Source organism: Saccopteryx bilineata, chromosome 6 (assembly GCF_036850765.1).
Source record: "Saccopteryx bilineata isolate mSacBil1 chromosome 6, mSacBil1_pri_phased_curated, whole genome shotgun sequence".
NCBI classification, from domain to species: domain Eukaryota; kingdom Metazoa; phylum Chordata; class Mammalia; order Chiroptera; family Emballonuridae; genus Saccopteryx; species Saccopteryx bilineata.
This window is the reverse complement of record NC_089495.1, coordinates 114,164,313-114,180,717: the sequence shown is the minus strand read 5'-3', so window position 1 is coordinate 114,180,717 and position 16,405 is coordinate 114,164,313. Positions and strand designations below refer to the sequence as shown.

At 37.2% G+C, this 16,405-nt stretch overlaps 2 protein-coding genes and 1 pseudogene across 4 annotated transcripts in view; 2 read left to right on the top strand and 1 right to left on the bottom strand.

Moving 5' to 3' along the window:
• The window catches only part of SGCG (sarcoglycan gamma), a 454,763-nt gene that overhangs the window by 135,537 nt on the left and 302,821 nt on the right, over positions 1-16,405 (top strand). The gene's annotated exons all lie outside the window — the stretch shown is intronic.
• Positions 4,350-16,405, bottom strand: part of PDS5B (PDS5 cohesin associated factor B) — a 197,835-nt gene continuing 185,779 nt past the window's right edge. For 2 of the 3 annotated variants that reach the window (XM_066234440.1, XM_066234438.1), the window contains exons 32-35: positions 14,887-15,329; positions 14,688-14,795; positions 9,997-10,135; positions 4,350-7,084 (exon numbers count right to left, since the gene is read on the bottom strand). In XM_066234440.1, coding sequence (XP_066090537.1) covers positions 7,049-7,084; positions 9,997-10,135; positions 14,688-14,795; positions 14,887-15,329 — 726 coding nt within the window. In that variant the 3' untranslated portion in view covers positions 4,350-7,048. The remainder of the gene's footprint in view (positions 7,085-9,996; positions 10,136-14,687; positions 14,796-14,886; positions 15,330-16,405) is intronic. The other variant, XM_066234439.1, reaches the window with a different exon arrangement.
• LOC136309777 (U6 spliceosomal RNA) lies at positions 9,054-9,138 on the top strand (annotated as a pseudogene).

Genomic DNA, 16,405 nt, shown 5'->3' with positions numbered 1-16,405 from the left:
CTGTGGAGAACAGTATGGGGTTTCTCCAAAAACTAAAAATGGAACTGCCTTTTGACTCAGGTATCCCACTTTTAGGAACATATCCTAAGAATGCCAAATCACTGATTCAAAAGAAGATATGCACCCCCATGTTTATGGCAGCATTGTCTACAATAGCCAAGATCTGGAAGCAGCCCCAGTGTCCGTCAGTGGACAAGTGGATTAAAAAGCTGTGGTACATGTACACAGTGGAATACCATGGGGCCATGAAAAAGAAGGAAATCTTACCTTTTGTGACGGCATGGATGGACCTGGAGATTATTATGCTAAGTGAAATAAGACAGGCAGAGAAAGAAAAATATCCTATGATCTCACTTATATGTGGAATCTAATGAACAAAGTGAACTGAGGAACAGAATAGAGGCAGAGGCGGGGTCACAGGGTCCAGAGAGACAGCTGTCAGAGGGAAGGGGGATGAGAGGATGGGATCAGAGAAGGTAACGAGATTAGTAAAATTATATATACATAACACATAGATACAGATAATAGGACAGCAAATCCCAGAAGGGAGGGGGGAGGGAGTTGGGGGGAGGGAGTTGGGGAGAGGGGGACAAATGGGGTGCAATGGGGGACAAGTGGGTGGGGGTGAGGGAGTTATATTCAGTGGGACACTTGAATCCGTGTTAACATAACAAATTAAAATAAAAAATTAAAAAAAGCAATATACAGATCAGGTATGCATCATAGAAATATATGCTTAAAGTCTTTATGATCTTTTTTAACCAATGTTGCCCCAATAAATTTAACTAAAAAAAAAAAAAAAAAGTAGAAAACTTCCAGAAATAATCAGGAGGTAAATTCAACAGGACTTGATATTGGAGTAAAGAGAGCAATTTCTAGATATCTGATTTATATTACTAGTTCTATTTTCAAATATAGGAAGATGATCAGATTTGGAAAGGAAAGGTTATGCATTCAGATTTGAACATATTGAATCTAAAGTATTAAAAAAAAAAAGGATGTCCTGGCTGGGTAGCTCAGTCAGTGTCATCCTAATACACCAAGGTTCCAGGTTTGGTCCCAGGTCAGCACACATACAAGAATCAACCCAGGAATGCATAAATAAGTGTAACAACAAATAAATGTCTCTCCTTCTTTCTAAAACCAGCAATAATAATAATAATGATGATGATGATGTCAGACCTTACCACTCTTCTACTCAAAGCCCTACAATGGATTCACATCAGACTTTGAACAAAAGTCCTGAGAGGCATACAGGTATATATTCTGGCTCTTTGCTATCATCTGATTTTCTTTCCTACTACTTTATTCCTTGGTCGCTTTCACTCCGGAAACATTAGGCTTCTTGAAATCTCTGATGTACTCAAAGTTCATTCTTCCATAAAGACATGTGCATGTGGTCTTCCCTCAACCTGTATTCTCTTTCCTCAAGTATGCATATGGCTTGATTCCCCACTTAACGAAGCTCCATTCTTAGATGTACTCTTCTCAAAGAACCTTCTCCAACTCTACTATCTAAAACAGCCTTCCTGCTGAGGCAGGATTGAAAAGGCTGAATGAAACCTCCTGTGGCCTTGCTGTGCTAGAGATCTGTCATATAATACAAGTCTTACCCTAAAGACTTTTGAAATGTGTGGACTAAGTCCAACTAAAGCTGAAGCCCAACCCGAACTCCACGGATTGAAGCGGTAATTCCCTACAATGCCTAACAGAAAATAAGGCAAATCTCCTCCTGGGAGAAAAACATCTTAATTCTTCAATTCTTTTATACACTGCCCTGCATAAAAGAAAACTATTACAAGGCCTATAAAGAGGCAAAAAGAAGTGTGACCCAACAAATCTGACTGATAATCAAGAAATAGAGAATCTGGCAACAGAATTGGATCTACCAATGATTCAGATGTTGAAGTTACATTATTCAGACCTTTTTGTCAGCCATGTTAAAAAAAAAAGAAAAAGAGTAAAAGAATCTTTCAACAACAAAAAAAACCCTAAATCTATACAATATAATTAGATATTCTAAAACTAAAAAAAACAAACAAAAACATTTGAAATTAACCAAATGTATGGGTTAAATGGACAACTGGACATGGCAGAAGATAGGACCTGTAAATCTGAATATTAAAAAGCACCCAAGACACAAAACAGTATAAAATATTTACAATAAAGTGTGAGAAAAAGAAGCAATAATAGTGTTGAAGGCATGTGAAAAGATACTGGCCAAGAATTTATAAAAACTGATGGAATACATCAACATAGATTCAAAAGCTCAGTAAATCCCAAGTAAGATAAATAAAATGATATGAACCATAAGTAGGTTCATCTTGGTCAGACTGCTGAAAACAAAGATAAAGATAAAATCCTAAAAGCAGCCAGAACAAATGACATATTATCAACACATAGCAAAAAAAGAGTTTTGGCTCACTTTGCAACAGAATATATAAAAACCAGAATAAAAGTGGAATGCCAATTTTTAAATTGCCCAATAAAAAAAAATGTCAATCTAGAATTTTATAGCCAATGAAAATATCCATCAATATTAAAGATGTGGCCCTGGCTGGTTGGCTCAGTGGTAGAGCATCAGCCTGGTGTGTGGAAGTCCCGGGTTCAATTCCCAGACAGGGCACACAGAAGAAGCGCCCACCTGCTTCTCCACCCTTCCCTCTCTCCTTTGTATCTCTCTCTTCCCTTCCTGCAGCAAAGGCTCCATTGAAGCATAGTTGGCCCAAGTACTAAGGATGGCTCCATGGCCTTCGCCTCAGGCACTAGAATGGCTATGGTTGCAAAAGAGCAATGCCCCAGATGGGCAGAGCATTGCCCCCTAGTGGGCATGCCAGGTGGATCCCAGTCAGGCACATGCGGAAGTGTTTTTCTCTGTCTCCCCGCTTCTCACGTCAAACACACACACACACACAGATGTGATAAGGACATTTCGTACAAAATCTGATTGAGTTAACTATCAGACCTGCACTATAATACTAAAAGTTCTTCACGCTAAAGGAAAACAAATTAAGATGGAAGCATAAAGTATAAAAAAAAACGTACAAAAAAGAGAACACTATTTAAAGCAACAGTATTGTGCCATTTGTAACCGCAAAACATATAACTATAGCACAAAGAGTACAGAGGTAGCAAATGAGAGCTGAACTGTTTTAAAATTCTTTCACTGTTCTGGAGGTGGTAGAAGCATTAATATAACACACTATAATAAGCCAAACAGAAACAATTTGCAAGGTAACTACTAAAAAAAATACTATCAGGCATAACTAAAAAGCTAACAGAGAATAGTAGGAAGCATTTTTAATGAGCCAAAAGAAAGTAGGAAAACGAGAAAATATATAAAGGCTGGCAAAAGAATATAAATAGGAAGATGGTAGGTAGACTTGAATCCTACAATATCAGCAATTATCCCAAAAGGAAATGGTTTGAACAATCTAATAAAAGAAAAAAGATCATAAGATTGGATAGAAAAGCAAGGCTAAGATTCAAAATGTTTACACAAAACTTTAAACAAAGAACAAATATTTGTTGAAAATAAGGACAGAAAGAGTTCTGTCATGCCAATAGCTAAAACAAAATTAGTATGGCTCTATTTGTACCAGACACATATTTAATGATTGTTTTTTCAGTTCGTCCACTTCCCTCTGGAGAACGTAAGCTGCCCAGAGGCAGGGGCTTCTCCTACCTTGATTGATCCCACTTTATCCTTCATCACTAGCCCAGCACACAGTAGGCACTGAATAGGTATTTGCTGAATAAATTAATAGAACTACCACTAGCTATATTTACTTTCTTCAGTTATGCAATCATTTGGCTTAAATAGTACTTATTAAATCTCTGTCAGCCAAGATTTTGCATAAGAAGTTTAAACAAAAAGTTTGGTTTGAAAACCTGTTACTGGTGGCTGCACAATTCGGGCCTGCAGATGCCCCGTGTCAGCCATATGCGGCAGACATATTTTAAATTTCTTCAAAATTTAAAAAAAAAGAAAAGAAAACCTATTAATGGGAAATATTATTTTCTCTTCATGAAACAAAGGCTCCAAAATTAAAAATTATCAAATTTTACCTTTCTCCAATAAGTAAACATACTTAAATATATAGCTAGATAGATATAGATTCATATAAATAAAATACAACTTTATGGTAGCTTTCATGTTTATTCAACTTTACAGAAATCCAAAATTGTGTCTGAAAATTGGTTATTTATCTAAATACCAATTGTTTATATGGTGACATAATACTATATGGCAGGGGAGATAAAGCCTAAATTAAACAAATTCTTAAACTCCTGACATTTTTCCAGTGGGCAAAAAGGAAATCTTAAAAAGCATACTTGCACACTGTAAGAAGACACAAAGTAAATTTAACCTTTAATACCGGGAACAAGTTTTACAGCCACATTTGCCATTTACATATACAGTGGAGATCACTGAAAGCTTCCTGTTGCACTGCAGTAAGACATGTTATTATGACGCAGATTAAATGGATTTGCTGGAGTACAGCAAGGTAACCTCACTAAAGAATTGTAAAATTTTCATAATGGAACTTGTTACAGAGAGTTAAATATTTTCTTAATTTTATACAGTACATATTTTCAAAATAAACATTATTACTGAAGAGCTTGCTAACCACTGTTAGCAGTTAATGTTTATATAATAATTTTACTTTATAGTAATGTGGCTCGCCAAATGTTAGTACATGAAATGTTTGGTTTAAACATAATAAGATAGATAACCCCTTAAGATGAAGACGCAGGACATCAAAACTTTCATCATTATTGCCCCTATTTTTCTACAGAAAAATGAAAAATTTACATCATAATGCTCCCCAAAAGGGAACAGACATGTTAGAAAATCACAGACTCATTGGCATTGAACAAAATCTACATTTTTGTGAACTGATGTACAGAATTAATGTACAATAAAATCTGCTTAACTATGATCATGCAAATAAAAATCCTCCACAATCATTTTTTTGTCTGTTTGTTTTATAAAATGGTCTTAAAGATATACTTCCATAAACATTTCTGGTGCAATTTAGTCAATGACAAAAATACAAAGCTATCGCTTACTCTTTATTTTATAGATTTATAAACATGCCTTTGTACTGCTGAAATAGAAACAGTGTGTCTGGGAGAGCTGAGCTAATGTAATGTTTAAAAACCAACATATCTTGGCCCAACATTAGCTGCCTTGATGTACAGCAGCCTCCCACAATCACTGGTGTCAGTGCTGCTGTAAATGAAGAATAGTTAAATACTGAGAGATTACAACACAAGTCAAAACATATTTTTAAAAAATAATAGGCAGTTTCATAAACATGAAGAAATCTCTAAAAAAAATAATAATCACATCAATTTTGATATACAATGGCAAATAGTAAAATGTCATTTTCCAAAATAGTTTATTATATCCCCCATCTATTATAACCAATCTTGGAAATATATCTTAAACATAATGGTGTATGAAAATGCTCCATTATTCAATGTGATAAATTTAATAAGTTAGAATATGATTTTTTTTTCTGATGTTAACCATGAAAAATAAAAAAAGCAGCACCTGAAAGACTAACATGAAGTTCACTAGCAACCTAGAAGTTTTGGTTCAAAATACAGTTTATAAAACTGTAAAAGGATACTGCCTTAAGTAATTTGTTTCTATAATTTTGCAGATTACAATGTAGGGGGAAAAAAGGTCTTCTCTAAATCCAAATAAATTTCCACTCCCCAATCAGAACCAAGCGAAACGTCGTCCGGAGTTCCAAAGACTGTGTGACACTACCAGCTTGTAGTGCTGGACACACCAATCGCACCCTGGCCCTTCCTCCCCGAAACAAGTTTTTTGGCTCCAAAATAAAGTACAATAAATTCTTGATGAAAAACTATGTTATGGGACAATCTATCATATACTATGACTAAATATAATTTTACAGAAAAGAGCATATCTCATTTTCAGCATTTTTCATAAACATGCAACTCACTATAAAATACAAAACACTTTCAAGAACAGCTTTATAAAGACACACTGCATCAATAAAATTTTTTCTTTCTGATTACCTTTATATTGTTATGAAGAACTAGAGCTTTTCTAATGTGTATATATCAGATTTTATATTATAGTGTAATAATTTGCATCTTCTGAACATCATGTCCAAGAGGAAATATCTACACACAAATAACATTCTAGACTATCAAAAACTAATTCAAATTATATAATTTTATTGATACAGTAGATTAATAAGAACTGAAAAGGGAAGATAAAATGGGATAGAGAATTCAGTACATTATTTTATAACACATTCTTTAAAATTAAAATATTTTTAATCTCTCTTTTTTAAATTTTCATTGCCATGAAAGGCCAGAAAATTCCGGGATCAACACTGAGGTGTAAAATAATCAAACAACTTCAGGACTACTTCACAACTGACATGGTTTCCTCCCATCAGAGGTATCGTTCAGGTGTAATGGCAGATGAGTTAGTACCTCTGAAGATTAAGGGTGCACAGGAGTAAACACTAGGTGAGATAACACAAGAGAAAGAGGCCATTTAACTCTCTAATAAATAGTGACATCAAGAAAATGACACCATTTTTTGAAAAATTATTTTCACAGTAAACTGCAGAGTATACAAATACAAACACTGACAGATGACTGCTTAAGATCTATCCTAACAAACTCTTCAAATCAATAGATCCAGTAAACAGTAGGGCACTGTCAGTTTAAAGCCACAGATAAAAGCTATACAAGCACTTTAGAAGTCAGAAACATTTAAAAAAAAAAGAAAAAAAGAAAAATATATATTTACAAGTTTCTTCCTTCGTTTATTTCTACATAGCCATTGCAATTTACTTTCACAAGACTCCATAGTCAATGGTATCACCATGCGTATGGCTGCAGTGACCAGAAATACATGAGGTCATCAAAATAAGGTCCACTGTCCACTCTTCAGCAGTCCCACTTTGTGCATCGAAGGCTTTACTTAGCCTCAAGCTTGACAAAAAAATTATTTTTTGAAAGCGTTCACATAGAAATTATCAATGACATTTGTTCATCGCCTTTCTCTCTTAGAACTTCGCCGCCGTACCTTAAAAGAAAAATCACCAGATGTTTAATTAAAATGGGTACACATTTATTAGACACAGCAATAATAATTATTTTTTAATCAGTCATTATTTTTACTTGTTCCTGATTTTCTCTACTTTTCTTTCCTTGAAACCTTTCTCTTATTTTAACTTGTTGCCTTGGCATCACTTATTTAGACCTATGTAATATTTGAATGTTTATAAATAGCTTTTCTCACAATAGCAAGAGAAAATGATTACTTTTCTATTTAATAAGTTTAAAAAGAAATGCAGAAAAATCGATGTCAACAGCAAGTAAAACAGTTGCAAATATCTTTTTACTTACATTTCTGTGGTAAAAGAAAACATTTGATACTTAAGAACTTAGGCTTACAGCCTCTGCGGTTGAAAGCTATTTCACCTGACATATCCCTGCCCACTGTTGTCATAAGGCCATAAAACTGCTTATAACTGCAGTGGTGCCCCACTCATGGGCCCCAGGGGGTGATTTTGTACTACACAGGCCGTGTTCAGACAGGACACCCAGAGGCTTGCTTTAGAACTGCACCATCCAATATGAATGCCGCTAGCCATGTGTGACAATTGAGCATTGGAAATGTGGCTAATCTGAACTGAGATCTGCGGGCCGTAGGTGTGACATACAAACCAAATTTCAAAGTCTATCACAAGAAAAATAATATAAAAGGTTTCATTTACAATTTTATATTGATTACATGGGTTCATGACAATGCTTTGTTCACAGTGGCCAGGACATGGAAACAACCAAAAAGCCCATCAATAGATGACTGGATAAAGAAGATGTGGCACACATACACTATGGAATACTACTCAGCCCTAAGAAGATGACATCGGAACATTTACAGCAAAATGGTGGGATCTTGATAACATGATACGAAGCGAAATAAGTAAATCAGAAAAAACCAGGAACTGCATTATTCCATACGTAGGTGGGACATAAAAGTGAAACTAAGAGACATTGATAAGAGTGTGGTGGTTACAGCGGGGAGGGGGGAATGGGAGAGGGATAGGGGGTGGGGAGGGGCACAGAGAGAACAAGATAGAGGGTGACGGAGGATAATCTGACTTTGGGTGATGGGTATGCAACATGATTGAATGACAAGATACCCTGGACTTGTTATCTTTGAATATATGTATCCTGATTTATTGATGTCACCCCATTAAAAAAATAAAATTATTTAAAAAAAAAAAAAAAAAAAGAAAACATTATTAAAATTAGTGCCTGCTATTTCTTTTTCATGTGGAAAAAAAAAGAACTTAGGCTTACAGCTGTGTTTCTGGGAAAACAGTTACTGAGTTTAGAGCCTAACAACTATCAAATAAGCTAAAATTCAGACATGTCACCATTAACTGGCAATAGCTAATGAAAGAGTAAAACTTTAGTTCAAAAAAGATCAGTATTAACAAGAGGCACATAAACAGAACAAGACTTTAATTTAATTAATTTATGGTACAGGGTTTTTTTGTTTTTGTTTTCTTTCTTTTTTTTTTTTTTTTTTTGTATTTTTCCGAAGTTGGAAACGGGGAGGCAGTCAGACAGACTCCCGCATGCGCCCGACAGGAATCCACCCGGCACGCCCACCAGGGGGCTATGTTCTGCCCATCCAGGGCGTCGCTCTGTTGCAACCAGAGTCATTCTAGTGCCTGAGGCAGAGGCCACAGAGCCATTCTCAGCGCCCTGGCCAACTTTGCTCTAATGGAGCCTTGGCTGCGGGAGGGAAAGAGAGAGACAGAGAGGAAGGAGAGGGGGAGGGGTGGAGAAGCAGACGGGCACTTCTCCTGTGTGCCCTGGCTGAGAATTGAACCTGGGACTCCTGCACGCGAGGCTGATGCTCTACCACTGAGCCAACAGTGGTACAGGGCCTGGTACAGGGTTTTTTGGATGACGTTATCAGAGACTCGTTTGTCTTATTTTTACATCCTCAAAAAACCCTATAAGAAACAAGGCCAGTGCATTCTTTGGCAGTATAATACTAAAATTGGAATGATACAAAGATTACCATGGCCCCTATGCAAGGATGACACACAAACTCAGGGACGGAGGGCCCGAGGGAGGGAGGAGCAAACAAACAAACAAGGCTAGCTAGTCTGAGACCACCGATCAGCATTTTTCTTCTGTGGTCTTAACCCATTCATTCACATAATGAATCCTAGTGCAGACTGAAGAGCTGATTACATTTTAAATAGGGCAGAAGAATGGGGATCAACTCTGGGACTTGATCACAGAACACAAGTATCTCAGATAAGATGGTTGGCTGAGCTGACCCAAAGATTCAGCATTAGCATTATCAAGAGAATAGCTCTTACTTAAATGTTTAATTATAGTTCTTCCAAAGAGAACTACTTGAGATGTGTTAACTGGCAACACTATTCGTTACTTGGAAAAAATAAAACAATCATCCAGGCAGCCCTGCATTCCTACTGTGGGAGAAGTGTCTAGTACCAATTTTATGAATTCCAAAGGCTGATTTTAATTTAAGATAGGATTTTACTCTGTATGATTGACTTCTAACTTCTACTGTGAAACAGAAACTACAAGTAATGAAATATAAACGGCAGTGTACTTAACAGCTACCAGTGCTCTGACACCAAGGCACAAACATGCCTGCAGTGTCAGTATTACACTGGCACTTGTTCTCGTATTCAGTTTAAACCTGACATTTACACTTTCACTAGGCTAGATCCATTATTCTCACCTAGTTTCAGGTTTCCATAAAAGATGTTTTCTCCATTATACAAGCTGATAGATAAAACAATGCTACAAACTAATGAAGAAAAATATATAAATACTTACAATTGTAAGTAACAGCAAGGGCTAAATAGATGTGACCAAATATTTACCAATCCTATTTCTGTATTCCATAAAATCATACATGGTATTTTAATAAACACATACATTTACTGTAGAAACTTCCTCTTCTTCTGTTTCTTCCTGTGGAATATCATCATTGACAGGAGAGCTACCCTGAAACACATCCACTTCTTCACTTGAATCATTTTCTTTAGTAGCTGCTGGTTTGGAGCGTCCTACACGGCTAGAGAAAAACACACGTAAAATACAGTGAACATTCTGATCTTGAAGTAGATTACACCTCATTAGACAGAATGCTTTAAATAGTTCATGAATTTTCAGATCATTTTTATCCTCAATTAACTTATAAAACAAGAAATATATTTCTTATATTCTGCACCCCAAACCAGTGTTTAATCCTAGTCTCTTATATACCAAGATCTACCAAGTAACAAAAATAAGTGTAACTGAGACCAACACCTTAAAGGAATTAAAAATGTAACTCAAACTCTGCTCCTCTATCTTCCCCAACTAGTAAAAGGCATTTAGAGCTGCTTAAAGCAAAACATTCAGTCTTCTCTAATAGTACAGTACTCTTAATCTGGCCCTATCAGTACAATTTATAAAGAAATCTCAAATCCACTCACTTCGCTCCACCTCCATTGCTACTATGTATTTCAAAACCATTTTCATCTCTTGGTTCTTATCTTTAAAAAGTAATCTTTGAAAAATGTAAACACAGCTAATACACTCCCCATGGGCAGCTACCTACTGTACTCAGTAATTCTGTAAATCTCTGAACACAGTACACAAGGCCCTGCAGACAGTCCCACCTACCTCTCCATGTGGAGTTCTCCACTGAATTCTCCACAACTACAATCCAGCAAACCTTTGCTGCCCTTTCACTCTCAATTTGCTAAAATTTTCCCCACTTCAGAACCTTCAAATACAGCAATCCCTCCACCTGAAATGTCCCTCCCCATCCACTCAATCAGTCTAATTCCTATTATTTTCAAAGAATCAACTTGTCACTTTCCAGAGAGAACACTTCCTGATTTCCCAGATCTCCCATTATATTCATCTAGTAGCCTAAATTGTTCCTGCATGGCACATATAAACATTTAGAATTCCATTACTTATGCGTGATTATTTTATAACTACTTGCCCATTTAGATGGTAAATCCCACAAGGACAAGAATCATGTGTTATGTGTCACTATATTCCCTAGCAATTAATACTCTCTAAAACAGGGGTCCCCAAACTGTGGCCCCCTGAGGCCATTTATCCGGCCCCCTGCTGCACTTCCGGAAGGGGCACCTCTTTCATTGGTGGTCAGTGAGAGGAGCACTGTATGTGGCGGCCCTCCAACGGTCTGAGGGACAGTGAACTGGCCCCCCGGGTAAAAAGTTTGGGGACTCCTGCTCTAAAACCTACAAGGCAACCAAAAAATATGTAGGACATTACCAGTTAATAAAATGTATACCTACTGGTAAATATTTATTTCTAAAATTAAGAATATTATGTTTTCATTTCCATAAGCAAAAGACACATTCTTTACACTAAAGCAAGTATTTTTTTTTTTGATATTTCAATTTACTTTAAAAAATTTCAATTAGTTTGCCTTCAGTATTATTTGGTATTGGTTCCAGGTATACAACACAATGATTAGATAATCATATACTTTACAAAGTGGGTGCGATACTCCCAGTACCTACCTGGTACCACACATACTTATTGCATTATTAGTGACTACATTCCCTTTGCTGTACCGTATCACCCTGTACTTCTTAATCCCTTCAAGTTTTCCACCCTGTCCTCCCAGGGTGACCTCCAGTTCGGTCTCTGTGTCCATGAGTCCATTTTTTTGTTCATTTATTTTGTTCTTTTGTGACACTGACCTTCAAGCTGGCTGACTGTGAGGATCAACCCCAAACACAGTGCACAAGTAGTTATGAGCATGCTGACCACAGGAAGTGGAATTTGCCCCAGCAGGGTCTCATTCTCACTGAGATCTTTGTTTGAACATGCTACTTATGGAGCTAATTAGGCCCTATCTCTGATGCGGTCTGCAGCCCACCACCACGTGTGTTGGTTCTGGGGTCTCTTAGGAGGGACCTTGGTGCAGGTCAATGTCATACACTGCCTTAGATTGGTCCTGGGATACCTGTTTGGAGCTCTAAAGCAATCCAGTTTATGGACGCTCTTTAGGGCCTGGTGTGTGTAGAAGAGACCAATGTGGACACCGAGGTGCGCTTATAACAGCACCAACCTGGGGGCAGGTGAGCAAAAGGCCAAGGCACCCCAAGATCCAACTGCTGGCTGCCTGTTAGGCTGTCACTGAAAGAGCCTCTGGCTAGACTTGAGTTGCATAAGATAGGTCTCAGTGAGTCACGAGGCAGAAATGAGTGTTCACCAGATTGATACAGATCCAAATTCGGAGCCAGTGCTGGATGTAAGGCCACTCAGCAAAAGTCCCAGAGAATACCAAGTCTAGCTGCTCACCAGTGGATGGCCACAGACCTTCGTGGTGGGGTGGGGCCTCCAGGAGTCATCAGGGTGAGGCTATCTCCCTGAATGGCCCCAAATGACCGCTATTTGGCCATGTGAAGGGAGGGCTCTGCACCACCTGGGTGTGTGAGGGAAAAATGTCCCCTGTTCCAGAGCCACACAACTCAGTTTGTCCCAGATTCTGCCTGGATCTCCTGGAGAGACTAACATTGGCAGCATGATGCCACATGAGTCAAAAGGGTGGGATTAGTGGATCTACTGTGAAAAGGTGGCAATGGTCAGGCTAGAGGGAAAGTGTGGAGAACCACCCCCACTACACAGCCTCACAACTCAGTCTCTGACACTAGGACCTCTACATCAGTGGTCTGGGAAGCTGACTCCTCTGCAGTGTGTTCTCTCGGCAGGGTGAGGCGACCAGGAGTAGGAGGGTAGGACTACTGCATTCCCCTAGGCGGATGCTATATGGAAGGGATTGCCAGACCCCAAGAAAGATGGTGTCTGTGGGTGGTGTAGATGAGGGACTAGCACAGGAACCCTAGCAGCTGTCCATTTGGCTCTCTTCCTGTAGCCACACAACCTAGTGTCTCCTTACACAAGTCAAGTCAGTGCTGAGCCACCCTCTTTCCACAGGAGCCAAGTATCAGAGGCTGGCCCTTTAAGAGGGTGCCTGGGCTGCTAGCAGAATCTGGTTATCTCCCCACTGATTTTCCCAGCCAGATGTTATGTGGGTGCTTCTTCCTGGATCTGGTGCTCTGAGCTGGGGAGTCCAGTGTGGTGTTGATAACCCATTCTCCTCAGCGGGAACCTCTGCAGCTGAGATACCCCTCTGGATCCTCAGCCACATCACACAGGAGTGTGAGGCCAGCCCTTTTTTATCTCTGTCCTTCCTTCCAGTCTCAATGTGACTTCGTCTCTAAATCCTTGGTTATAAGATTTCTGTTCAGTTAGTCTTCAGCTGGTTATTCAAAATGATTATTCTATATCTTAGCTGCTATTCCAGTTTGGTCCTGAGAGGAGGTAAGAGTAATTTCCACCTTCTCTGCTGTCATCTTCAATTTCCCCAAGCTTTTTTTTTTTCACTTGATAAAAGTTTTTCAGAATTAACAGACTGTTAGACAGAATATAGAATTTTGGTATTGATTTTTTAAAAGAAATACTTGTTTGTTTTATAATACTTAAGTGAGAATTTGTGCAATTTTAGGAGAGAACATAATAATTTAAGCCCTTAATTTTATGATGCCCAAATATAAACAATTTAAAGTTATGAGCTTGAAAGATATTACCCCTGTTATTTCCTTGTTATAAAATTAATCATGGGAATTTAACATTCCTTAAGAATTCTTTTTTTTAAAGTCAGTGATTTTCCATGGTTTCCATCCAAATACAATGAAGCTGCCAAGAAAATTTACTTACCTTTACTTTTTATCTGAGGGAAAAATTAAATGGAAGAACACATGAAGTACTGGCTAGACACTCAGGCAGCTTTTCCTCTTCCTGTGGAATACACAGGAATAGGAAAAACCTCTAAGATAACTATTTAACCAAAGTGTGTTGGCAACTCTGAAAATTCAAGTCAATAATGTAGTTATGTAATGGGATTACTTTGAGAAAAACTGGAAATTTACTGACAAATTAAACACTTGCTATTCTATTTCCACTTAAATAACTGAGAAGAGAAAGTATAAAATTAAGTTAAAGCACAGATGCCCATCACTTTAAAATTCTGGATGCAGATCTGTTATTGTAACTCATATAAACATGTGACTGACCATCTAAAACTATCTGTATGTAGATATAGATGTAATTTGATCAGAAAAAAAGAATCAATTTCCATGGATGTAATTTAAAAAAGATTCCTGTTTACTCTCCTATACAGTTCAAAGAATAAAAGCAAAAGTAAATAAATTATTTTTTAAAAAGGTTGCTGAGGGAAGACACGAAGAAAAATTATAGCGTGGAATAATTAGGCAACCTTGTCAATATGCTGTGATTATTTAAAAATACCTTACCACCTCTTTAGGTATCATAAAGTCTGTATTGTAAATAATAAACTATTTGGTATTCATTAAATAAAGATTTGCCTAAAAGCTCTAAAAAGGTACAACATTTACCAGAGGGTAAATTGGGATATCAGTAACCTAGAAAAGTTTATAAAAATTTTATCTTACTTAGTGTATTGGTGCTAAATATATGGGATTTAAATGCGGCCCTATGTATATTTAAAAATTTATAAACTTTTGCAAAATAATCTGAAACTGGTTTGAAATTTAACATCATTTACAACTTACACATTTTGGGGGGGTTGTGATGGTGATGGCGTTTTTGATGGTCTTCCTCGTCCTTTTTGTGGTATGGACTGTGTGGATTCAACTGCACTAGTTTCAGGAGACTCTGCTCTGCTTTGGGGAAGACCCAAATGTGGATAGCATCAAATTATGTTTGATAAGATGGTCGCTAAATACATACAGCGTAGGTCACACAACTCACCTCTGCTGTGTTCTCCGTGATGTTCGGTGCTGTTTGCTCTTGGACCTCTGCTCTGGATTTCCACTTTGTCTTTCATCTTCTTCCTCCTCTTCCACTACTGAAGGTCCAGTTTTTTTTTTGCTTCCTTTTTTAGAAGTTTTCACTGTTGGCTCTTCTTTCGTTGTTCCTCCCCCACCAAGAGGTTTTGGTGGTCGGCCTCTTTTACCTTTTTTTGGTGGACTATTCTGTTCATCCTCATTTTCTAAGAGATCTTCTTTGAGCCTCTTTTCCTCGGGCCACGGCTGCTCCTCGGCCTCAGAAGCTGTGTGGCCCCTCTTGCGGCCGCGCTGGCTGCCTCTGGGCTTCTGCTCCTGCACCAGCGTCGTCAGGTCATCCATTCCTAACTTCTCCTCTGAATCGGGGGCAGGTGGCTTTTTCCGGCTTCTAGGTTTCTCCAATTCAGACTGTGAATTAGAACCACAATTTCAAATATAAAATTGTTAGTCAGCACATTTTGAAGAATGATACCTAAAAAATCTGTTACCCACTTTTGTCACAAAAATCTACTACCTAATATAGATCTCTTGAATACATCAGAACTATAACCTCACTTGTTTTTATTTTTTTAATTAAAAAAGTTATCTAGGGTAAGAAGGTAATTATTTTTTTAAGCTAGAGAAACTCAAATGGAAACCTCTCAAGATCAGTGTTTTATTACATTATAAATTTTGGTAGGGAGCTACTTCATGAAAAGAACATTCTAAATTGAATGCCTGAATAATGAATAAGTATATTTAAGTGAAATGGACCTGTTCTGATACTCAATGTAATTCTAATTTTACCACACAGTATATAAAACTTCAAATATCAGCTAGCTGTGTTCTAAATCATGCTCTACACCTCACAAAAGAACTATTTTTGCTTTATAAATGAAAATTTCAATTTACAAAAAAAATTAAATATATCAGTTACTAAGTTTTGAACACACTTCTGAATCAGATACTGTTTCTTCCTAAGTAAAATTAACAAAAATAATTTAAAAAACCAATGACTTTCAAATTTAAAATACAGTCCTAGCCTACATTCAGAGAATTTATACACTTCCCAGCAGATGGAACTGAGCAAATTCCTCAGAGAAACAAAGACTAGTATATATGAACATGTACAATGTTCTCCACATACACACATATGTAAAACACAAACATGTTAAGTAATGTTAACTTCCAAAACATTTGTAGCAATTTACATTCTTAAAAATCAATATAAACAATAATGATCTGCTACCTGTAAATTTTAAATATGTTTAATTAGACATTTGCATTTCCTATTTGGGATCTGCATAATTGTATCATTGGTATTATGTTCTTTTCCATTTGTTTACTAGACTCTTAAGTTTTTAATCTATGTCCTTCTACACTTTGTATATTTAAAATTTTTATTTCCTAATTTTGTCTTCACAAAATTTACTGACTAAAGCTACAAGCTTTAATAAAATAGTATTTGGAGATGCATCTTCTAAGGCAGGGGTCCTCAAACTTTT